The sequence below is a fragment of the Rana temporaria genome, chromosome 8, assembly GCF_905171775.1.
Source record: "Rana temporaria chromosome 8, aRanTem1.1, whole genome shotgun sequence".
NCBI classification, from domain to species: Eukaryota; Metazoa; Chordata; class Amphibia; order Anura; family Ranidae; genus Rana; species Rana temporaria.
The window spans coordinates 124416549-124441579 of NC_053496.1; the positions used below are offsets into that span (position 1 = coordinate 124416549).

Genomic DNA, 25031 nt, shown 5'->3' on the forward strand with positions numbered 1-25031 from the left:
CTACGCCAACGCAACTCAGCGCAGCGGAGGCAAGCACAGTATTCACTTGCTTCCGAATCTACGCTGGGTTTTGAAAGCGCAAGTCGTCGTAAGTGTAAGTGGGCGTGAGCAATGCAAATGAAGCGTGACCCCATGCAAATGATGGGCCGAGCGCCATAAAGATACGAATAACGAACGGCGCATGTGCCGTCCCGTGGACGCATCCCAGTGCGCATGCTTAGAATCATGTCGGAACTACTCCCTATGATTCGACAAATCACTGCCTACGACGTGAACGTAACCTATGCCCAGCCCTATTCACGTACTACGTAAACTACGTAAAATACGACTGCTGTGTTCCCTGGTCCATACCTTAGCAGGAGTTGCGCCTCATATATGGGGAATAACTTTACGCCGGTCGTACGACTGACGCAAACCGCGTATATTATGCGCCGGACGCAAGTACGTTCGTGAATCGACGTATCTCCCTCATTTCCATATTTGAATAGGAAATCAATGGGAGCGCCACTTGCGGCCAGCGTAAATATGCGCCCATGATACGCCGGCGTAGGAAAGTTACGTCGGTCGGATGAAGCCTATTTCAGGCGTATCTCAGTTTATGGGCACGGCGCATAGATACGACAGCGCATATATACACTTACGCGGCGTATCTCGAGATAGGTCGGCGTAAGTACTTTGTGAATCCGGGCCATGGTCTCCAGCACTTGCATCTCCAATAAAAAAAAAACAATCACTGAATTGCCAAGGAGCATGCATCGGCCTCTGCATTCAAAGGAGGGTATTTCTGACTCTTAACCACTTCATTACCGGGCCTATTTTGGCACTGTTCTCCTTTATGTAAAAATCACAATTTTTTTGCTAGAAAATTATCAGAACCCCCAAACATTATATATTTTTTTTTAGCAGACACCCTAGGGAATAAAATGGCGGTCATTGCAACTTTTTTTCTCGCACGGTATTTGCGCAATAATTTTTCAAACGCCTTTTTTTAGGGAAAAAAAGTTTCATGAATTAAAAAATAACAAAACAGTAAAGTTAGCCCAATTTTTTTGTATAATGTGAAAGACGATGTTACGCCGAGTAAATAGATACCTAACATGTCACGCTTTAAAATTGCGCACACTCATGGAATGGCGCCAAACTTCGGTACTTAAAAATCTCCATAGGCGACGCTTTAAATTTTTTTTACAGGTTACTATTTTTGAGTTACAGAGTAGCTCTAGTGATAGAATTGTTGCACACGCTCTAACGCACGCGATGATACCTCACATGTGGGGTTTGAACGGTGTTTACATATGTGGGCGGGACTTGCATGCGCGTTCGCTTCTGCACGCGAGCGACCGGGACAGGGGCGTTTTAAATTTTTTTTTTTATTATTTTTACTTCATTTTTTTATTTTTACACTTTTTTTGACACTTTTATTCCTATTACAAGGAATGTACACATCCCTTGTAATAGGAATCACTGTGACAGGTCCTCTTTATGGAGAGATGTGGGGTCAACATCTCTCCTACAGGCTTACAAGCATGAAATCGGTGAAAAACATTTCACAGATTACATGCCGACAGCCGCGATTGCGGCTTGGTTTACTTCCGGGTACCGGGCGTGACGTCATAACGTCGCGCCCGGCCCTCCGACGGTCATAGAGATGACTGTGACCGTCTGGTCAACAGTCATCTCTATGGTTCAGCAACGCGCGCCGGCCGATTCGCTCTCCGGGCCCCCGATGGCACGGGAGAGCCCGGAGAAGCACCGGATGGCGGCGGGAGGGGGGGGACGTCCCCTCCCGCTGCCTAGAAGAACGATCGAGCGGCGGAACCGCCGCTTTGATCGTTCTTCTGGTGCACAGAATCGCCGGCTGAAGACAGAGATATCTGAATGATGCCTGTAGCTGCAGGCATCATTCAGATATCACCACTCAAAGTCCAGGACGTCCCAGGACGTCCTACGGATCTGAAGTGGTTAAGCCCTGTACACACGATCGGATATCTGATGGAATCTAATCCAATGGATTTTTTCGTCGGATATCCGATGAAGCCGACTTTCATCAGTCTTACCTACACACCATCGGTCAAAAGTCCGACCGTGTCCAAACCCGGTGACGTAAAACACTACAACGTGCTGAGAAAAATTAAGTTCAATGCTTCCGAGCATGCGTTGACTTGATTCTGAGCATGCGTGGATTTTTGACCGATGGACTTGCCCACAGACGATCGTTTTTTTCTATCGTTTTTTTATCCAAATTTTAAAACATGTTCTATTTTTTTTCACCGATGGAAAACAAACCGATGGGGCCCACACACGGTTGGTTTGTCCGATGAAAATGGTCCGTTTTCATCAGACAAATCGATCGTGTGTACAGGGCTTCAGAGGTGCCAGGAGGGAAAACTTTTCTTTTTTATACAGTAAGTAATCCTACACTTATCCTTTACCAGGTCACATATATTTCATGTTTTTAAAAAAACAAAATGCTTTTTTAAATCTCAAATCAAAGATATTTGCTATATTTTCATACAACTGATAGATGTTACTAGAATGTTAGGTTGATTATCAATTATTTTCAAATACTACCTGTGTTTATGAAGAAGCAATACGAGCAGCCAGATGTAACAAAGGACCACTCCACACATTTCTGTCATTGCAAAAGCCCAAGGGATTCGAGGGACACTGAAAATCCAAGCAATAGAAGAGTTAGAGACGAAAACCAACTTTATAAATAAGGGTATGAATATTTGACACTGAACCAAAAAAAAAAAAAATGACAAAAAGACATTATATAATCCATCTCTTCTCCCATCTATCAAGAATATACATAACAATAAGCAAAAAGAACATAAAAATCCAAACATGGACTTAAATGTTCTTAACTGGGCACTTGATTGTTAGGTAAAAATACAGGCAAGCCGTTCATGTAGTATTCTGTTGAATGAAATAAATAACCTTCCTTACATGGGCATTAGTACTGCGTGGACCTTGATGAAGGGGAACACACTGAAAGCTTGTCCTGACAAATAAAAAAGTACTATGGACAGTACTCAATTGTTTGTTACATGACAAAGGGTAAAATGGACACTAGGGGGCAGTGCAATACAAAGAGATCATAAAAGATGCTTGTCAGGCAATTAACAGCAAGCACTGCATGAAAGGTTTCTCCAGATAGTTCATGGGTTGTAGAACGGTTATTGAATAGAAAATTGATAGGCTTTAAAATACCCGCTTCCCTATATTCACTTGTTAGCTGTAGAGAAGGGGACAGCCCAACAGTTGTATACAAATAAAAAAGCATAAGCTCCTTCTAGTTAATAAAAGCTGTCATTTTATTCTAATGAAAAGTAATTCTCACAATTCTCTGACCCGATTAGTTAAAAGTCTGAAGAATCCCAAGACCCCTTTCACACTGAGGCGATGCGCTGGTGGGAGAGAAAAAAAATATCCTGCAGCATCTTTGGAGCGGTGAGAGGAGCGGCGTGTATACCGCTCCTTACCATTTAAAACAAACAATGGGAAACCGCGGCAATACCGCCCGCAATGCGCCTATGCAGAGGCGCATTGCGGGCGGTATTAACCCTTTATCGGCCGCTAGGGGGGTTAATGCTGCACCGCTAGCGGCCGAATCCCGCGGCAAATCCGACAGTATAGCGCCACTATTTTTAGCGGCACTATACCGCCACCATGGCTCCCGCCCCAGTGTGAAAGGGGCCTAAAGCAGAACCTCCTGTTTTAGGCCTGGTTCACACCTATGCAGGTTGCAGTTTGCATATTCCAGGTGCATTTTTTCAATACACTTTTGATCCATTAAAGTCTATGGAACCAAAATCCAGAAAAAAGACCCTGGCCCTTTCACAGATGGCCCAGGGACTTTCACATTCACAAAAAAGTCAAGTTCACAATGCACAGATGTAAACTTGACCCATAGGAAACCATGTTAAATGGACTGTAGTGTGTTTCTGAAAATGCAAAAAAAAATGCATTGGTGTGAGCTAGGCCTTAAAGTGGAAGAAAACACCACTATTCTTAAAAAAGGTTCCCTCTCCCATCCTCGGACCTACTATACATACCTTGTATAAAATAAAAAAAAAAAAAAAGACTTGCGCACTAACCTAGTTTTAATCCACTCGGTCCAGTGAAGTGATACTGCAGCACTGGCTCCCCTGTGTCAGTGAGCGGCTGCTGCAGGGGAGAGCACACTACAACTGGACAGGGGATCCTATAAGTAAGGTCACGGCTCCTGAAATTTACAGCTGTGGTCAAGCAATCCTTCATACAGGGGAGAGTCAGAGCTGCAGGATCACGTGATTTGACCGGATTGAAAAAAAATTGGCACTGTTCCGAATGGTACTCGCATCAAGAGCAAAAAACGTTCAGGGATTGGGTCCTGAAGGCAGAATTCCTGCACTTGAAGCATAACTCCCTGAACGCATATGGGCCTGAATATGGATACCATGAAACAGCATTTAGTCATGTAAAGTCATTGCATAGATCTGTCAATGATTTTCACAGGCTGTAGCTGTGCCTTCTGGGAGTCCAAAAATGCCTGTTTTTATTGCGGTATGAGCCAAACGTTCTATTTGCTTAAGCACTTAATGTAAACCAGGAAAAGTGTTCACAACTCAATTTTCGAAGAGTCTATCATGACAGATCTATCTTCTCCTCTGTACAGGATAGAAACCATATACGGCTTAGTTCACACATGTCAGATGCAAATTTCCCCTCCATTTTCACTGCAAATTTCCTAAAGAAGCTGTTCAGCTGCAATTTTAGATGCGGTTCATATGTGAATTTTTGGAGCCGGTGGCCATCGGCGTCTTTAACATTAGCTGGTTGTTGAGGAGCGGTCTGGGAAGCCGGCTACTGCATCCTTAACGGATGACTCACTGCCCCCTTGTGACATCATCGACCCAGCATGCACTGGTTGGTGAAGTCACAGGGGGCAGTGCCACCGGGTAATGTCCCTAAACTTAAGAACTATCACATGGCGGAAGCCTTCGGCACGGGCTCGGGCAGAGTGCCCCACCCCCCCAAGTTTTCTTCAAAAGCAAAGTCTGCTGCCCCGTACACACGACGGGGAAAACCACAAACCTGCTCTCAACTTTTCCCCTGTACAGACAATCGTATTTCCCGTCGGGAAAACTCAGATGACAGCTTTTCCTCGGGAATCCTGACCGTGTGTATGCTCCATCTGGGTTTTTCCCCCACAGGAAAACTGCCAAAAATGTTTGGTTTCTGCTACACGCGGCCGGGTTTTCTGATGGAAAAAAGGGAATCCCGGCAAAAAAAAAAAAAAAAAAAAAAAAAAAAAAAAAAGAAGAAGAAGAGCTGGTTCACTCTTTTTTTTTTCCGGTGGGTTTGGCAGTTTTCCCATTGGTAAAACTGCAAGGGAGCATACACACGGCTGGGATTCCCGGCCAAAAGCTCTCCTCGCAGTTTTCCCGTCGGAAAACCCGGTCGTGTGTACGGGGCATGCCTGTTAGAAAATGCTTGTTCCTTGCAGCATCAACACAACTGCATGTCACTAGTAAGGTGTCCCCACAATGATTTCTGACTAGAGTAAAGAGGGGTTAAAACCTTTTGATGTTTTTTTTGTTATTGCCGATTGTGGAGTTGACCCAGAACATAATGTTCCCGAGACAACAAAAAAAATAAAGGGAATCTGCTATGCAAGAGACAGCAACAGATACTTTGCCTACGCTGCAAATACAAATACCTTTATTGCTGCCTGTTTCCCTAAATTCTGTCTAGTTCCTGTCACAGTGACACAATAGGAATAAAGGATATCTCTTCATGTACGTCACAATCCTGACAGAAATGTGAAACCTTCCCAATTAAAAAAAGTTTAGGCGGAAGTTTCTAAAGTGAACGCCTGCGCCGTACAGAGCCGACTAGCAGATCTGCATGTTCGGCTTCTTTCGGAAACGCCGTGATTTGGACGCGCCTACGCAATACGGGGGGCGGGGCCTTATCCGCCGGGGGGAGATTTGCTGAAAAGACGTCAATCATCTGGGCGACCTCCCAGATGACATGCCTCCTCAGCGTGGAAACGCCTACACCCACGGGGAGAAGTACCCGGAAGCCGGAATGAAAAGATAGATTATAAAAGGTATGTACAGCGTTAAAAAAAATAAAAATAAAAATTTGCAGACTGTACATGTTAGAAGTCTAAAGAAGTTGTTCTGAGAACATTTTTATTTGGGTGAACCTCCGCTTTAATATACCATACTTGATACTTCCATCTTATATTCTATTATCTACTAAATGATTTATTAGTTCAGTGTGAATTCTATTTTCCTTCTGTTACCTCCAGATTCATTCTAAATAATACCCGCCCACCCGCCCCCCCAAAAAAAACTTCTCTTCTGGTTCAGGACTCCTCTTCTTGCACTCCTGTGACCCAGAATCAGCGGGCTGAAGCCCGTTGTCAGCTGACATTACAGAGATGGTCCAGGCTCTGCAGAGTGTTGACTAGTTTCTGTGATTATGTGCATACACCTCAATCATTGTAGTAGTATGGACATATCCAGACATATAGATCTGAGAGATCTTACACAAAAGAGGTAGTTCCATCCCCAATAGACATTTATTGATAGGGTTACATAATATATACAAATTACACACCAGACAGTATTTACAACACAATGCACAGCGTAGGTCCCCTGGCTTACATGACATTTACAAATTACCCACAAATTATCTTATACAATATAAGATACAAGTATAGTTAGATTACCTGTTAACTTCAGGTGAGCCCATGGTGACTGCTCTCTGTTCCCACACAAAAGAGGGCCTTAGCTTTCTCACAAAGTATTACATATCCCCCTCTTTTCTGTACTGTGGCCAATATAATTCTCCCTAAATTGGTCACTGTACCTAGTAAATGTATATTGGGCACAGCCTGATTGGATGAGTCAAAGAAGGCTTTTGTTTACTGCCCATATGAGATGTGATCAGGGTAAACAAAAGGCCACCCTTTGAAGTGAGATGTTGGTTCACCACCAAAAAGTATGGGACATTGCCCTCAAAAAACAGGACCGGTCCCATATTCATTCCCACACTCCACTGTGGAACAATGGTTTCCTGCCCGAAATGGACACGGTGCCAGATCCACGGCTCTGGGTGGCATACGGGGTACTGTTCCTGTCTCAGGTCCTGACGGAGTCCGGAGTTAAAGTGGAGGTTCACCCGGAAATGTTAATTTTTAACATTAGATGGATGCTCGTTTTGGCAAGGGGAATCGGGTATTTTTTTTTAAAATCGAAGCAGTACTTACCGTTGTAGAGAGCGATCTTCTCCGCCGCTTCCGGGTATGGGCTGCGGGACTGGGCGTTCCTATTTGATTGACAGGCTTCCGACAGGCTTCCGACGGTCGCATACATCGCGTCACAATTTTCCGAAAGTAGCCGATCGTCGGGGCGCAGGCGCCGTATAGAGCCGCACCGACGTTCGGTTTCTTTCGGCTACTCGTGACGCGATAGATGCGACCGTCGGAAGCCTGTCAATCAAATAGGAACGCCCAGTCCCGAAGACCATATCCGGAAGCGGCGGAGAAGATCGCTCTCTAAAACGGTAAGTACGGCTTCGTTTTTAAAAGAACTACCCGATTCCCCTTGACAAAATGAGCATCAATCTAATGTTAAAAAAAAATTTTCGGGTGAACTCCCGCTTTAAGTCCTTTTCAGTACTAAGGGAAGAATTTTCAATTCCACCGCAGTTCCTGTTTAGATATTTGCAGCTTAGGCATGCGATCAGAACGCAGTTGGCCTCTATCACAGTAGATTTAAAGACTCCACAGGTGCTGAATACTATCTTTGGGTCTGATTCGACCAAGCTCATATCGAATATTTATTACATTATCCGTCAACGAAGGATAGGTAGGGTATCACAGGCAGCCAACATAAAGTGGGAACAAGACGTGTGACCTATTGAGGAAGCAGACTGGGGCGAAATTCTGGAGGGCGTCAAGACTGCTTCCCTCAAACTTTCGGACAGATTGACGCAACTGTATATTATTCACCATGCATATCTTACGCCTGCGAGATTGGTGAAGTTTCAATCCGTGAGAAGCCCCTTGTGCCCCATGTGTGAATTAACTGCAGGCTCATTTTATCATTTGATATGGCACTGCCCGGACATACAGGCCTACTGGCTCCAGGTGACACAATTTCTACATGACAACATGGGTTCCCTGGTGGGTATGGACCCGAAGCTGTGTCTTTTGGGTCTAATACCAGATATCGAGGTAGATAAATACCAGGCTATTTTCATATATGAGTCACTATTCCTGGCTAGGAAAGTAGTGGCTAAGGCCTGGATGCAGGCGAGGGCCCCATCACTGAGGGACTGGAAAAGGGAGGTAAACGCCACCCTGCCATATAGAAAGATGATGTATATTCATAGGGGGCGACCACAGAAATTCTCCAGTATTTGGGACAGGTGGATGGAAGACTGTGAAACCTGCACTGTGAGTCACAAGAAAAAGCTTACTTTTGTCTAAGGGGTGGATATGGGGAGTAGGAGTGGTATCCAGATGATATGACTGAAATGGTTATTTTTGATCCGTGGCGGGTTGTGTTGGTCTCTCTTCGTTGTATTTCATTTTCCCCTTTATATCATCACCAAAGCTTCTGATATACCCACGCATGTTTGAAAGTGTACATGTTACAGTGCTGGCCTGATTTATGATGCAAGAATGTAACCTGTTTCTTAATTGGACGATGTTGGTCCATGGTATATGGGGGCAGTCATAATAGGTATTCATCCCCAGTGAGGGCCTATTTGAATGAAAACATGTTCTCCTCAGTCTCTTATGACATGACACACCCATAATACCACAGACCATTTAATCATAGTCTAGGCTAGACTGCTTGGGAGCAGCATTTTTATTCATGCCAATTTTGCATAAATGTTAAAAAAACAAGTGTCATTCTTCAGTTACACTGAAATATGCATTAGCGTATTCCACAAAGGATGGATGTGCCAGTAATAAAGCATAAGGCCCCTTTCACACTGCAGTCTGGCCACAGTGCAGCGTACCCATGGTTTTTCTGCGGGTTACCCACAGTTTTCCATAGACTTCTATTGGATCGGGTGTTTTTGGTGCATTTTCTGAAAACGCAGCAAAAAATGCTGCATTTTTGATGCACCTTCAAAAAAAAGTAAAAAAAAAAATTGCAATCTAATAGAAAGTCTATGGGAAAGTGCGGGAAAACCATGGGTACACTGGCAGTGTGAAACCGCCTTAAGACAAATTCATTAACCACTTGCCACATATACTTTGGCAGAATGTCACAGGCAGGCAAAGCAACGTACAGGTACATGGTTTTTTATCAGCCGCCTAGCGGGCATGCGCCACGTGATCGTGCCCATGGGACCTGCGGACTCTATGTCCACCGGTGTCCCATGATCGTCTCACGGAGAGGCAGAACGGGGAGATACCCATGTAAACAAGGCATTTCCCCGATCCCTGTGATCGGGAGCAGTGATCACGGTCGTGTCACTGGTAGTCCAGCCCCCTCACAGAATAACTCCCTAGGACCTACTTAACCCCTTCATCGCCCCCTATTGGTTAACCCCTTCACTGCCGGTGTAATTTACACAGTAATCAGGGCATTTTTTGATCGCTGTATAAAAGACAATGGTCCCAAAATAGCTTATAATGTTGCAGTCACGATAAAAAAAAAAAAAAAAAAAAAAAAACGCAGATCGCCGCCATTACTAATAAAAAAATAAATAAAAACCCCATAAAACGGTCCTCTATTTTGTAGATGTTATAACTTTTGCGCAAACCAATCCATGTACGCTTATTGCGATTTGACCAAAAATATGTAGAAGAATACATATCGGCCTAAACTGAGATTTTATATATATATATATATATATATATATATATATATATATATATATATATATATATATATATATATATATATATATATATATATATATATATATATATATACACATATACATATACACACACACACACACACACACATGCATACATACACATACAATCTATCTATATATCCTTTTTGGGGATATTTATTATAGTAAAATATTGCTTTTTTTCCAAAATTGTCACTCTTTGTTTATAGCGCAAAAAAAAATAAAAAGGTGATCAAATACCACAAAAAAGCTAAATTTATGGGGGGAAAAAAGGACGTCAATTTTGTTTGGGTGCAACGTCGTAATGGTCAGTTAAAGCGACGCAGTGCCGAATCGCAAAAAGTGCTTTGGTCAGGAAGGGGGTAAATTCTTCGGGGTTGAAGTGGTTAAAGACTGTCAAGTCATAGTCCCATTAACCAAAATGGTGAGCGAAATACCGTATTTGCCGGCGTATAAGAAAACCAGGCGTATAAGACGACCCCCTAATTTTCCATTTAAAACGTTGATTTTGTGCAATACTCGCCGTATAAGACGACCGCTTATCGACTAGTCTGTCAGCCTGCTGGATGTGCGGTAATACCATATGTTCAATAGCTTCAGTAACATACTGTATACCACGCTGAGCCAATCACGGCTGTTCCACCCAAAAGTTGAACTTCCGCTGATCGGAAGTGATTGTAAAACATCCCATTCAGTTTAATATAGAAATGAAAGGCAAAACATTTGTGCATAGAGATATAGATATATATATATATATATATATTATTACACACACACACACACACACACACACACACACACACACACACATATATATATATATATATATATATATATATATATATATATATATATATATATATATATATATATATATATATATATATATATATATATATATATATATATATATATATATATATATATATATATATATATATATATATATATATATATATATATATATATAAAAACAACATTATAAATACTTATGCAGCTGAGAACAGCGATCTGTTCTCAGCTGCATAAGAGCTGGAGAAGGAGAAGCTACAGTGAATGACCAGTGAATGGCTGTATTGGGGGGGGGGGGGGCTGATCATTGGAGGAGAGCAGGCTAAGTGAAGAATGGACCACGCTGTGTTCTCCTGCTTAACCACTTCTATACAGGGAACTAATACACCGGGGATATGCAATTAGCGGACCTACAGCTGTTGCAGAACTACAATTCCCATGAGGCATAGCAAGACTCTGACAGCCACAAGCATGACACCAGAGTCAGAAGCATGATGGGACTTGTAGTTTTGCAACAGCTGGAGGTCCGCTAATTGCATATCCCTGTAATACACCATCCTGCCCAGATGGATTTTCAGCACTTTCACACTTTGAATGATAATTGCGTGGACACTGTACCCATTTTTATCATTTTTTATCTCACAAATTGAGCTTTCTTTCGGTGGTATTTGATCACCACTGGGGTTTTATTTTTGGCACTACAAATTAAAAAAAAGACCGAAAATGTTAAAAAAAAAATAAGTTTTTGTTTCTGCTACAAAAATTAAAAAAAAAAAAAGTAGGTTTTCTCCTTCACCGATGAGGCAGTAGTGATTGGCACTGATGAGGTGGCACTTGAATGCAGCACTGATGGACACTCATAGGTGGCACTGATGGGTGACACTGCAGGGCAATTATAAGCGGCGCTGATGGACAGCACTGATTAGGAGGCACTGGCAGGAATCACTGATGGGCATAGAATGCCATCCCTAATGGGCACCGATTGGCATCCCTGGTGGTCTCTAATGGGCTTACCTGGTAGTCATGGGTGGCCAGGGTGGGCATGGGAGAGAAACACGGGAGAGAGAAGCTGTACTAAGAATTTGACTCTCTTAGAACATTTCTGTGCTTCCACCTGCAATGTTTTAATTTGCTGACAGGTCTCTTTAATAAGAAACCAAAGCTCTAGAAATACTGGAGCTGGAGAATTTGCATGTTATTTCCAATGTAAAACTAGGAGATGCATGCACCATTGTGTGTGAGCAATTATCAGTCAGTGTTTACATTTGTCTGGCCAACAAAATTAAAATCAGTCTCTCCAAATACTGTCGATATAGAACGTTAATAAAAAATAAATAATAATAAAAAAAAAAAGTTCTAGTCCAACGGTATTTTTCACACCTTAAGTTTCTATTTCCTTCAGGTAGGGCTAAATCCTCCTGGGATATGGCCTCAGTCACACGGGGCGAGTACATTTTTCTGCTCTGAAGAAAAAGCTGTTTATTTCACTGTGTCCTTTGGATCAATTATGAATGGAAGGGACTGGTCCATTATAATAAGCTGGAGCACTCTTAAGCCTCGTACACATGATCAGGTTTTCCGACGGGAATTGTGTGTCGACAGGCTGTTGTTGGAAAATCCGACCGTTTGTATGCTCCATCGGACAATTGCTGTTGGATTTTCTGCCGACAATAGTTTTATAGCATGCTTTAACATTTTCCGACAACAAACGTGTGCTGTCAGATTATCCGATCGTGTGTACAGAAGTCCTTTGGAAAACAATCCAAAGTACAAACACGCATGCTGAGAAGCAATGCTAACCATAACACAACATTAGCAGAAGTTGCCCAAAGGGTGGCGCTAAAGAGCTGAAAAAACACATAGTTTTGTATTTGTTGGCTGACAATTCTTTGCCGTATGTATGCAAGCCAAGTTCACACCCAACGCCCTTCGGACAAAAGTCCTACGCTTTGTGCGTGGAAAATCCAAACGTGTGTACGAGGCTTAAGGCCTTTTTCACACGGACAGTCAGAACAGTTTTAACACCCCCTGGCCGCTTACCTTTAGGCCCCTTTCAGACGTCCGCTCCGCCTGTCCGTTTTTACAAGTCCGTTAACGGACTTGTAATACATCCCTATGGGATCGCGTCCGTTAGCGGATGGAGCATCCGCTAGCGTCCGCGTCCGTCGGGATCCGGTTTTCGGACGGAAGAAAACCCTATTTTTCTTCCGTCCGGCGGAACGGAACTGATGCAGACGGACAGACGGTCCGTCTGCATCCGGTTCCCCATAGGGCAGAGCGGAGCTGAGACAGGACGGTCCCTGCACTGTGTGCGGGGACTACCCTATCCGCCGACAGCTGAGCGGGGATCCCCGCTGAGCCGACGGAGACACACGGAGCAGACCCAGAAACGGTCCGCTCCGTGTGAAAGAGCCCTAAAGCTAAACAGCCAGGGGAGGCTTTTCACTTGCTGCTGCAGATTTAATGTGAGATGTCGAGTTGACCAGCAACACTGCATGTCAAGCTCAGCGATTCAAGTCAATAGGGCCATGGCGCAACCAGGAGAAAAATTAATTAGCCCCATTATAAACTTCCGTTCAGCAAAAGTAAAGAAAAGGCATTTAAGAGGCGGAAGGATTGGCTGACATTAACATAGCCTTAAGCCCTGTACACACGATCGGTTTGTCTGATGAAAACGGATCGTTTTCATCAAACGATCGTGTGTGGGCCCCATCAGTTGTTTTCCATCGGTGAAAAAAAAATAGAACATGTTTTAAAATTTTCCTATGGTTAAAAAAAAGATAGAAAAATAACGATCGTCTGTGTGGAAGTCCATTGGTCAAAAATCCACGCATGCTCAGAATCAAGTCGACGCATGCTCGGAAGCATTGAACTTCATTTTTCTCAGCACGTCGTAGTGTTTCACGTCACCGCGTTTGGACACGGTCGGATTTTTGACTGATGGTGTGTAGGCAAGACTGAGGAAAGTCAGCTTCATCGGATATCTGACAAAAAAATCCATCAGATTAGATTCCATCAGATATCCGATCCTGTGTACGAGGCTTTAGTGTTCTGATGAGGGAAGTTGGAGGGTCTGCATAGCTTTAGAAACCCTTGTAGAGTATCTCACCAAAGCTAACATTTCTATTGCACGGGTGCCTAATCTTAGTGCAGACATCTAGGAAAATCAGTGGGCCAATCACACAAGGAGGAAGAGACATTTCTGTTGCTGTACAGAACGCCTCCAGGTTGTCGTATTGCATTGAATTTTACAGAGAATTGCAAAATGATGAAGAATGAAAAAAAGGTTAATTTTTAACCACTTCCGTACAGAGCACTTATACACCTTCCCGCCCAGACCAATTTTTAGCTTTCAGCACTGTTGCACTTTAAATGACAATTGCGCGGTCATACAACACTGTACCCAAACTACATTTTTATCATTTTGTACCCACAAATAGAGCTTTCTTTTGGTGGTATTTGATCACCTCTGGGATATTTATTTTCTGCAAAAAAAAATAAAAAAATGACCGAAAATTTAGAAAAAAATGTTTTTTTTTGTTTCGGTTATAAAACATTGTAAATAAGTAAGTTTTCTCCTTCACTGATGGGCACTGATGGTACTGCACTGACGGGCACTGATAAGGTGGCACTAATGGGCACCGATGAGGTGGCACTGATGTGGTGACATTGATGGGCACTAATATGCGGCACTGATAGGCGGCATGGATGGGCTTGGATAGGCAGGATTGGCAGCACGGATGGGCACGGACAGGCGGCAAAGATGGGCACGGACAGGCATTGATAGGCGGCACGGATGGGCACTGATAGGCGGCACGGATGGGCACTGATAGGCGGCACGGATGGGCACTGATAGGCGGCACGGATGGGCACTGATAGGCGGCACTAGGGGTGCAACGGATCGTCACCGATCCGTGATCCGAACGGGCCACCCCGTTCGGATCGGCACACCACGCGATCCGCGGAGCGCTCCGGAGCCTCGGCCGTAGGAAAGTCCCCGGCTTTGGCCTAGCTCCGGAGCGGCGGCCATCTTACTCCACCCCCGTGTGCTTGCCAGAGCCCAATGCATAGCGTGACACGCCTCCCCGCACAGCGCGACACGCCTCCCCGCACAGCGCGCTCACTGCAGCCATGTGGAGAGTGGAGACGGCATGAACAGTGAGCTTCTGCAGGTAGGAGATCCGTTGCAATAGTAGTAAGCATTGTAAATGTTCAATCTGAAGCAGACAAATAGCAAGACAGAGGGAGATAAGGGGCCAGAGGTATTTGTGGAGAGGCCCCCTAACAGCTGCATCTGTAATGGGAGGACATGGGGACAAGTGGACATCTTTCATTACACCCAAAAGAGTATTAGATTCAGTTATTTTCATCACAAAATTGAGCTTATACCCTTAAATACAGTATTTGTAAATCCGACGGACTGTTTAAATGTTAAATTTAATGTGAAAATGTGTTCTGTCACATTAGCAATAAACAGTCTGTCGGATTTCCAAACACTGTATTTAAGGGTATAAGCTCCGTTTTGTGTTGAGAATAACTGTGAAATCTAAAACTCTGGTGGGTGTAACAAGATTTGTCTTTTTTTTTTTTTTTTTGCTGATCCGAAAATGATCCGATCCGTGACTCCTGATCCGAGGATCGATCCGATCCGTGAGTTTTTTGATCCGTTGCACCCCTAGGCGGCACGGATGGGCATAGATGGGCACTATCGTATGTGTTGTACTAATGGATGCCAAACAATGCCTGCCAATCAGTGATGCCCATTGTGGGCACTGATTGGCATCCATTTTTTGTGTCCTTCTCATCCCTGGTGGTCTAGGGTGGCATACCTTTTTTTTTTTTTTGCATCCCTGGCGGTCTAGTGGGCATCCTCGGGGGGGCTGTGCTGATAATCGATCAGCACAAACCCCCCCCCCCTGACACAGGAGCAGCTGATCGGCTCTCCTCTACTCACGTCTGACAGACGCGAGTGAGAAAAAGCAGATTACCGGCTTTTCCTGTTTACATTGTGATCAGCCGTGATTGGACACGGCTGAACACGTGGTAAAGAGTCTCCGTGAGAGACTCTTTACCTTGATCGGTGTTGCGGGGTGTCAGACTGACACCCTGCAACAACGATCGCCGCGATGCGCGCCCCCGGTGACGTCCACTCAGGATTCTACAACCACTTTGCTGACCTCAATATGTCATTGGCGGGCGGCAAGTGGTTAATAACTTTAACCACTTAAGGACCGCCTCCTGCACATATACGTCGGCAGAATGGCAAGGCTGGGCACAAGCACATACCTGTATGTCCTCTTTAAGTGCCCAGCTGTGGGTCGCGGGCGCGCTCCCGCATCCCAGTCCGAAGCTCCGTGATCGCGGCACCCGATCGCCGCTGGAGTCCCGTGATCGGTCCCCGGAGCTGAAGAACGAGGAGAGCTGTGTGTAAACACAGCTTCCCCGTTCTTCACTGTGGCGCTGTCATTGGTCGTGTGTTCCCTGATATAGGGAAAGACGATCAATGGTGTCACGCGTCCAGCCCCGTTCCCCTACAGTTAGAAACACATATGAGGTCACACTTAACCCCTTCAGCGCCCCCTAGTGGTTAACTCCCAAACTGCAATTGTAATTTTCACAGTAAACAATTGCGATTTTTTTTTACCAAAAATAGGTAGAAGAATACGTATCGGCCTAAACTGAGGAAAAAAAACATTTTTTTTTAAATATTTTTGGGCGATATTTATTATAGCAAAAAGGAAAAAATATTGAATTTTTTTCAAAATTGTTGCTCTATTTTTGTTTATAGCGCAAAAAATAAAAACCGCAGAGGTGATCAAATACCACCAAAAGAAAGCTCTATTTGTGGGGAAAAAAAGGACGCCAATTTTGTTTGGGAGCCACGTCGCACGAGCGCGCAATTGTCAGTTAAAGCGACGCAGTGCCGAATCGCAAAAACTGTCCGGGTCCTTTACCTGCATTTTGGTCCGGGTCTTACGTGGTTAAAACACTTCCTGTGCGTAGGACGTCATAGGTTGTCCTTAAGTTGAAGTGGTAATATCTGGATCATTCAGGCATCATTCAGATATCTTTGTTTTCAGCCAGCAATTCGCACCAATGTAAAAGCCATCCTAGTGGCCATTTAGCAGCTGGATTGCTTTTACAGGCAGCGGGAGAGGAGGGGCCAGATTACCATAGAGCTGGCAGTTGATGAGATGGTCCCTGGGTGGCTGAAAGTGACGTCACTTCTAGCTCTGGCAGATATAAACTGTCCTTTTTTCCCTGGAAAGCAGAGAGTGTTTTTTATCTCATGCTTTCCAGGGTTTTATTGACTCCAGATGTCTCAATAAATAGGACCGGTCATGCCTTATTCCTATTCCAAGGGATGTTTCAATTTCTTGTAATAGAAAAAAAAATTATCCAAAAAAATTATTAAAAGGTCAGTGTAAAAATAAAAAACATTTTAAAAGCGCCATTGTCCCCTTGTGCTCAAACGCAAAAGCATATGTAGGTTGCGCCCGCATATATAAACAGCACTACACATTAGAGCAAGAGCAATTATACTAGCCTCAGATCTTCTCTGTAACTTTAAAGCGGTTGTAAACCCGCATAATTTTTTTTTCCTACACCTGCCAGGGAAAAGCCATAATGAGCTAATATGCACCGCATATTAGCTCATTATGAAATACTTACCTCGGAACGAGGTAGGTAACTTACCTGGTCCACGCCGAGCCTCGGCGTGTCTTCCGGGTATCGCCGCTCAAGCGCGGGAGATTTCCTTTCCGGCATGGGTCGGCGGGGCCGGCCATTCAGCCGAGGATCCCCCCTGCGCATGCGCCGATGCAATCAGCGGCGCATCGCGAGGGGAATATCTCCTAAACCGTACAGGTTTAGGAGATATTCTTTATACCTACAGGTAAGCCTTATTATAGGCTTACCTGTAGGCAAAAGTGGAAAAAGTGGGTTTACAACCGCTTTAAATTGGAAACCTGCAAATAAAATTGAAACGTAGCCTATGGAGATTTTTAAAGTACCTTAGTTTGGCACCATTCCACGAGCGTTCGCAATTTTAAAATGTGACATGTTAGGTATCTATTCACTCGGTGTGACATCTTTTTATATTTTACTTAAAAACTGGGTTATATATTGTTTTTTTGCATTAGAATGAACTAAAGTGTATTTAACAAACAAGTTGCATTTTAAAAAATTGCTGCGCAAATACTGTGTGACATAACAAATTGCAATGACCTCCATTTTATTCTCTAGGGTCTCTGCTAAAAAAAAAAATATATGTTTGTGGATCCGAAGTAATTTTCTAGCAAAAATATGTTTTTTACATGTCGGAGAGAAATGCCAGAATGGGCTGGAAGTGATTAAATTGTAATATGGCTTATACAACAATTGTATATAGTTTTATTAGTTTGTGCTAAAAAAAAATAAAAAATAATAATAAATAAATAAATATGAAAGTGAAGTTACCCTTTAAGAAAATAAATTAAGTACTTTGGCTTCTGCTGTGGAAAAAACGAAAAAAAAAAACACATCAACGCGATAAAAAAAAAGCATGTCCGCGCACATCAACTCAATGCATTTGACTTGCATCAACAAGTACAAGAATTCAACACATGTGACGTGACTCTACAGCAGTGTTTCTCAACTCAAGTCCTCAGGGCGCCCCAACAGGTCATGTTCTCAGGATTTCCCTCAGATGAAACAGCTGTGGTAATTACTAAGGCAGTAAAACTGATCAAATCACCTGTGCAAAATAATGGAAAGCCTGAAAACATGACCTGTTGGGGCGCCTTGAGAAACAGTGATCTAGACGAAGTACAAAAACTGACGAAAGGTCCACTTAAAGTCACCTCCATTATTAAGAAAAGCAGCAAGTAGCTTGCGGGACATTTGCTGGGACTGGAGCCAAGAGGAGGGATATTGTTTGCCGCTTTGCATTTCATTATTCCTTGTGAAGAGGATTACATGGGTTTACATGTCCTTTGATTGCAGAGGATGGCGCTTCATTCTACATCAGTGTTATGATCTGACATTTGAGCCTCAATCCAATGTATGTCACAAGTCACTCTAGTTCATCTTGTAGTGAAGAAATGGAAAGCAGCTGCTGATTCAGACAGAACTCGTGCTGGAATATATTACGCAATATTACCTCTGCCGCTTCCACAACCCCACTAGCCAGCTGTTCAGTCCTTCCAGTGTGAAAATGGAAAACAAAATTACTAATAAAGTCTAAATTGTAAAACTAGAAAAAAGTGCACTGCCATTTATGAGATTTTCAACAGGTATCACCTAAAAGTAGAACTAAAGGCAAAACTGGATTTTCATTTTGGATAGAGTGAAAGGAGGATTAGAACCCCGGTCAGGTTTTTATTGCTGTCTGTGTCCACATTAGGGAGAATCACTTGTCTTATTTACGGTTATTACTGAAAGCAAAATAAAAACCTAGGCCCAGATTCTTAAAGGACTTACGACGGCGCAGCGCTATGTACGCCGTCGTAAGTCCTAATCTGGCCCGTCGTATCTATGCGACCGATTCTTAGAATCAGTTACGCATAGATATCCATTAGATCCGACAGGCGCAAGTCTCTTACGCCGTCGGATCGTAACTGCAATTTTTTTTTGCCCGCTAGGTGGCACTTCCGTCGATTATCGTGTCGAGTATGCAAATTAGCTGGATACGCGAATTGTACGCGTGGCCGAATGTACGCGTGGCCGACGCAGTAAAGTTACGATTTTTACGTTAGGCTTTTCCCGGCGTAATGTTGCCCCTGCTATATGGTGGCCTAAGTGCGGCGCAACAATGTTAAGTATGGGCGTCGTTCCCGCGTCGAAATTTTAAAAAGTTACGTAGTTTTTGCGTAAGTCGTCCGTGAATGGGGCTGGACGTCATTTACGTTCACGTCGAAACCAATGACATCCTTGCGACGTCATTTGGAGCAATACACACTGGAATATTTTAGGGACGGCGCATGCGCAGTTCATTCGGTGCGGGGACGCGCTTCATTTAAATGATACACGCCCCCTACCCTCCGAATTTGAATTCCGCCGCGTGATTTACGCTATGCCGCCGCAACTTTACAGGCAAGTGCTTTGTGAATAAAGCACATGCCTGAAAAACTTGCGGCGGCGTAACGTAAATCGGATAATATCATATGATATAATATCAGTAATAGAGGGGACATCGTCCAATGGGGACACTAGTTCTGGTGACCTGGGGGGCCCCCAAGGCATTTCTTTTATTTGCAGGGCTTTTCTCTCACTTCCTGTTTTGGCTATGGGACAGGAAGGGAAGGTAAATCTCCCCAACAGGACATTGACAAGGGTTTCAACCCTGCCTTACTCCATCCAAAAATGAAAGTTTTACTTATAGCTCTACTTTAGGCCCCTTTTTTCACACATGCTGTCCGATCAGGTCTGCCTTTCAGATTGACCTGATCGGAAGCTCCATTCACCTCTATGAAGCGAGGGATGTCAGCGGTGACATCCGCCGCTATCGGATCCGATCGGGTCCACCAAATCCAGACGGGTGGAGGTCCCATTTTCCATTCGTCTGGTGGACCGGATCGGATGAAAACGGACAGGCGGCTTGTTTTCATCCGATCTCATATAGAGGAGAGCAGGACTATGACAGGCCCGTCTGCACAGTGAGCGAAGACAGACCCGTCATCCGGCGGCTCATCGCGGATCAACGGATCGATCCCTGCTTTGCAAACAGAGTCCGTCAAAACAGACATTACTGTGTGAAAGAGGCCTTAGGCCTGGTTCACACCTATGCACTTTGTGTGTTTTCAGTTTTACAGAAACACACTACAGTCCATCTAACATGGTTTCCTATGGATGTAGTTCACATCTGTGCATTTTATGGAAAGGGCCAGGGACTTTTTTCTGTTTTTTGGTTCCATAGACTTCAATGGACCAAAAGTGTTTATTGAAAAACGCAAAATGCAAACTGCAACCTGAATAGGTGTGAATTAGGCCTAATCACAGCACAACATTACTAGAAATGTTCGGATGTGTTGCATAGTTTTCTTTTATTTGGCCACGTATGCCCACCATTAACCACTTGCTGACTGCCCTATATTAGTTTTTCTGCCACAGGGCAGCAGCTCTGTGTAGGAGCACATATATATATATATTTTACACACACACACACCCTTGCCAAGTCTTCAGACCTAAACCCTATTGAGCATCTGTGGCGCATCCTCAAAATGGAAGGTGGAGGAGCGCAAGGTCTCTAACATCCACCAGCTCTGTGATGTCGTCATGGAGGAGTGGAAGAGGTCTCCAGTGGCAACCTGTGAAGCTCTGGTGAACTCCATGCCCAAAAGGTTTAAGGCGATGCTTTAAAATAATGGTGGCCACACAAAATATTGACACTTTGGGCCCAATTTGGAAATTTACTCACTTTTGTTATGCAAGTTAATATAATAAAAGATTTACAAAAACGTGAGGCGTGTAATCACTTTTGTGAGATACTGTTTGGGTACAGTGTTGCATGACCACGCAATTGTCAGTTAAAATAACGCACTGCTGTATGGCATAAAGTATCCAGGGCATGAGGGGGGGGGGGGGGAATCATCCAGAGGTAAAGTGGTTAAAAAAAAGGACTCCGGTGTTAGACTCTTTATTTGTTCTACGTCAATGCAGCTACAGGCAGGCATACTGGAAATGTAAAACATTTGAACGCATAGTCCACCTTTGCAAAACAAATGAACAAAGGCACTCACATTTAAAAAATTATAAAAGCACATTTAATACATTTTTGCATCAAAGCCTGCAGAGCACCGCATCCGCGATCAGTGCATCACAGGTGCAACGCACAGGCTCCTGCATTGTTTATACCCCAGCTGCGGGTCCATACAGAGGTACAGAGCCACTCTTATGGGGCTGGAGGAAGTAAACACTGCACTTTGAGGGTGGTGAGGTCACTTTCCCTGTGTTCACTTGAGATCTACGAGTCCTTTCTGCTGCAGTGGCAGATGGGAGCTGTAGTCTTTCCAATCATAGACCCCTGTGAATGGATGCTGCAGCGGTCTCAGGCATAGTTCATGCACAGCTGTGACACTGCAGGGAGAAAAACCCTGTTGTTCAGGTAAAGGGGAAGGGGGTGCTTGAGGGTGGAGGATTGCGACACGGTTTACTGTGCTGGAGCCAACGTAGATTCACTGCAATGTTTACTGTGCTGGAGCCAACATAGAATCCTGTCCTATGATTTTATTGGAGTTCCTACAAGCAGGAAGTAGGAATTATATCACATACATGTGTATATTTGAAAACTAGAGCACCTTTACAGTAGGGTAATAAAAATGTATGCAATCAGCTGCTGATAAAGCAAACTAGAAGACACTTAGGTCTAGATTCACGTACGGCCGATCTACGTTGTGTGGGCGTTAGGGGTGCAACGGATCAAAAAACTCACGGTTCGGATCGTTCCTCGGATCAGGAGTCACGGATCGGATCATTTTTCGGATCAGCAAAAAAAAAATTTGCAGCCTCCATGTGCCTCAAATTGCCGCCTCCCTGTGCCTCAAATTGCCGCCTCCCTGTGCCCCAAATTGCCGCCTCCCTGTGCCCCAAATTTCCGCCTCACTGTGCCCCAAATTTCCGCCTCACTGTGCCCCAAATTTCCGCCTCACTGTGCCCCAAATTTCCGCCTCACTGTGCCCCAAATTGCTGCCTCACTGTGCCCCAAATTGCCGCCTCACTGTGCCCCAAATTGCCGCCTCGCCAGGGTGGAAGAAGTGAGAGGGCAGCCAGCAGGGCTGGATTTCCTTTCCCTGCCACCCCAAGGCCAGGTTTTGCAATGCACCCCCTCCCCACCAACCGAACCACCCCCCCCGGAGAATAGCAGTTGGATGGCAGGGGCGGCACGGTTAGTTCAAATATTTTTTTGTTTCTTCTTTTTTTTTTTTATTACATTATCACTTTTTTTTTTTTTTTTGTAGCTTGTCGTTTTTACTTTTTTAATTTTTGTATAATTTTCTTATTTTTAATATTTTTCTTCTTCTTTACTTTTTAATTACTTATTTTTTTATTAATTTTTTATTAATTGATTTCTTATTTTTTTTTACATTTAACTTTATTGCTATTACACAAGAGAAAACAATTCCCTGTGTCATAGCAATTGAAGGTGACAGGTTCTCTTTGTTAACCCTGTCAGCTCCAAAAACAGTCCTCACAGTTGAGATGGGAAGAGCATAGCTTACCCATCTCACTGTGTGCTATTTGCAGCAAGGACAGGAGACTCGTCAGCTGGGGGAGGAGGAACGAATGGACGGACAGCAGCTGGGGGGAGGGAGGAGGGGAACGGACTGCAGCTGGAGGGGGGGGGGGAACGGACGGACGGGAGGGGGGGGTTATCAGAGCCAGCAGGGAGAAGTGTGGGGGGAACGGATGGACAGCAGCAGCACATTGTCTCTGCTAGGAACTAACTGAACTCACCGCCCGTATGTTTAAACGTCTCCACTCCTGCTCGTACACAGCCCCACCTCCTCCTAAGCCCACGCTGTAATAGACAAAACACATCAGCGCATTGGACACGCATTCTGTCTATCACAGCGTGGTTAGGAGCAGGCGGGGCTGTGTGCAAACAGCGGAGACAATTTCAATGTGTTTTTTTACCACTTTGCTCTGCAGTCCCGCGGCACGCCACGGATCACGTGTGTGCCGATCCGAAGTCATTGATCCGTGCGGATCACGGATCAATGACGATCCGTTACACCCCTAGTGGGCGTAGCGTACCGTATTTACGCTACGCCGCGGCAACTTAGAGAGGCAAGTGCTGTATTCACAAAGCACTTGCCTCCTAAGTTACGGCAGCGTAGCGTAAATGGGCCGGCGTAAGCGCGCATAATTCAAAGTAGGCTGTAGGGGGAGTGTTGTATTTAAATGAGGCTTGACCCCATGTAGATGCATGGCCGAACGGCACATGCGCGTGCATGCTCAGTATCACGTCGTATTTACGCCCAAAGATACGTCGGCTCAATGCCTTTGACGTGAACATAACTGCAATACAGCACTGAATAATGCAGTGCTGTATTGCAAAAAATGGCCCGGCCATGAAGAGGTTAAATCTTCTGGAGGTCAAGTGGTTAAAGAGGAACAGCACTCTGAAAGTTATGCCCAAAAAAGAAGACACAGGGTAAAGGAAATTTTCTTGGTTGTCTCCTTGCAACTGATCATTCCCATTACGGACTTACCATGCCTTGTTCTGGATTGAAGGCAGACATCTTGGTAGAGGCAGGGCTTCTCTTTTTCAGGTCAGAGCTTCCAGCAGGAAAAAGGTGATCAGCATAAGAGACTTCTGACAGTCAGAGACACAGTGCCATAGATCTCATGCAGTAGATATACAGCGATGGGACTACAGACTGGGAGCACCTAGGCCAGGGGTGCCCAACCTTTTGAAGAGCAAGGGCCACTTAAGCGACTTGGTAACCGGTTGTGGGCCACAATGAGTGGAGCGGGTGGATGGCAGCCCACTCGGCTCTATAGAGCCCACTTTACTCTCAGCACACCAAACTCACAGGTAATAGAAGTTTATGGCTCAGTGACGGTAACCCACATGTGCACTTCTCTGCACTTGTGGATCAGTTTGAAAGCAGCCCAGTAACCACTGCAGAACAGATATGCCCATGTATACACTGTGATTTTAGTAATAAACTTACATTTAAAGCGGAGGTTCGCCCTAAAACAATTATATACCATTACATCCAGCATACTTTCGACATGTACAGTATGCTGGTATTTTTTTTTTTTTCGCTGTACATACCGTTTTATAGTTCTTTTTCTTTTCTCACTCCCGCAGGGAATAGGTGTTCCTATGAAGAGGCGTAGATGATTGACGTGCAAATAAGGCACGTCACGCGTTCCGAAAATAGCCGAACTGGGACTCGGCTATATACGGCGCCTGCGCAGTCAGCTCTACACGGCTCCTAGTCTGTGCGCAAGCGCCGTATAGAGCCAAGTCCCAGTTCGGATATTTTCGGAAAGTGTGACGTGCCTTATCCTCACGTCAATCATCTACGCCTCTTCATAGGAACGCCTATTCCCCGCGGGAGTGAGAAAAGAAAAAGAACTATAAAACGGTATGTACAGCGGAAAAAATTAAAATACCAGCATACTGTAGCTGTCGGAAGTATGCTGCATGTAATGCTATATAGATGTTTTTTAGGGTGAACCTCCGCTTTAATAACAGTATTCTATTTTATTCCATCCCAGAGCAGGAGGTCGCGGGCCACATCAGAGGGCTCCACGGGCCACTGGTTGGGCACCCCTGACCTAGGCACTACTCAAATGTCAGGACATGCAGTATTTTTCAGAAGGAATTCAAGACAAATTGCTACATTTTTAAGGCCATGCTAAGGCACAGT

General features: G+C 44.4%; 1 protein-coding gene across 2 annotated transcripts in view; it reads right to left on the reverse strand.

Moving 5' to 3' along the window:
• Positions 1-25031, reverse strand: part of SAMD8 (sterile alpha motif domain containing 8) — a 77439-nt gene that overhangs the window by 12273 nt on the left and 40135 nt on the right. For both annotated transcript variants that reach the window (XM_040320653.1, XM_040320651.1), the window contains exon 3: positions 2572-2667. In XM_040320653.1, coding sequence (XP_040176587.1) covers positions 2572-2667 — 96 coding nt within the window. The remainder of the gene's footprint in view (positions 1-2571; positions 2668-25031) is intronic.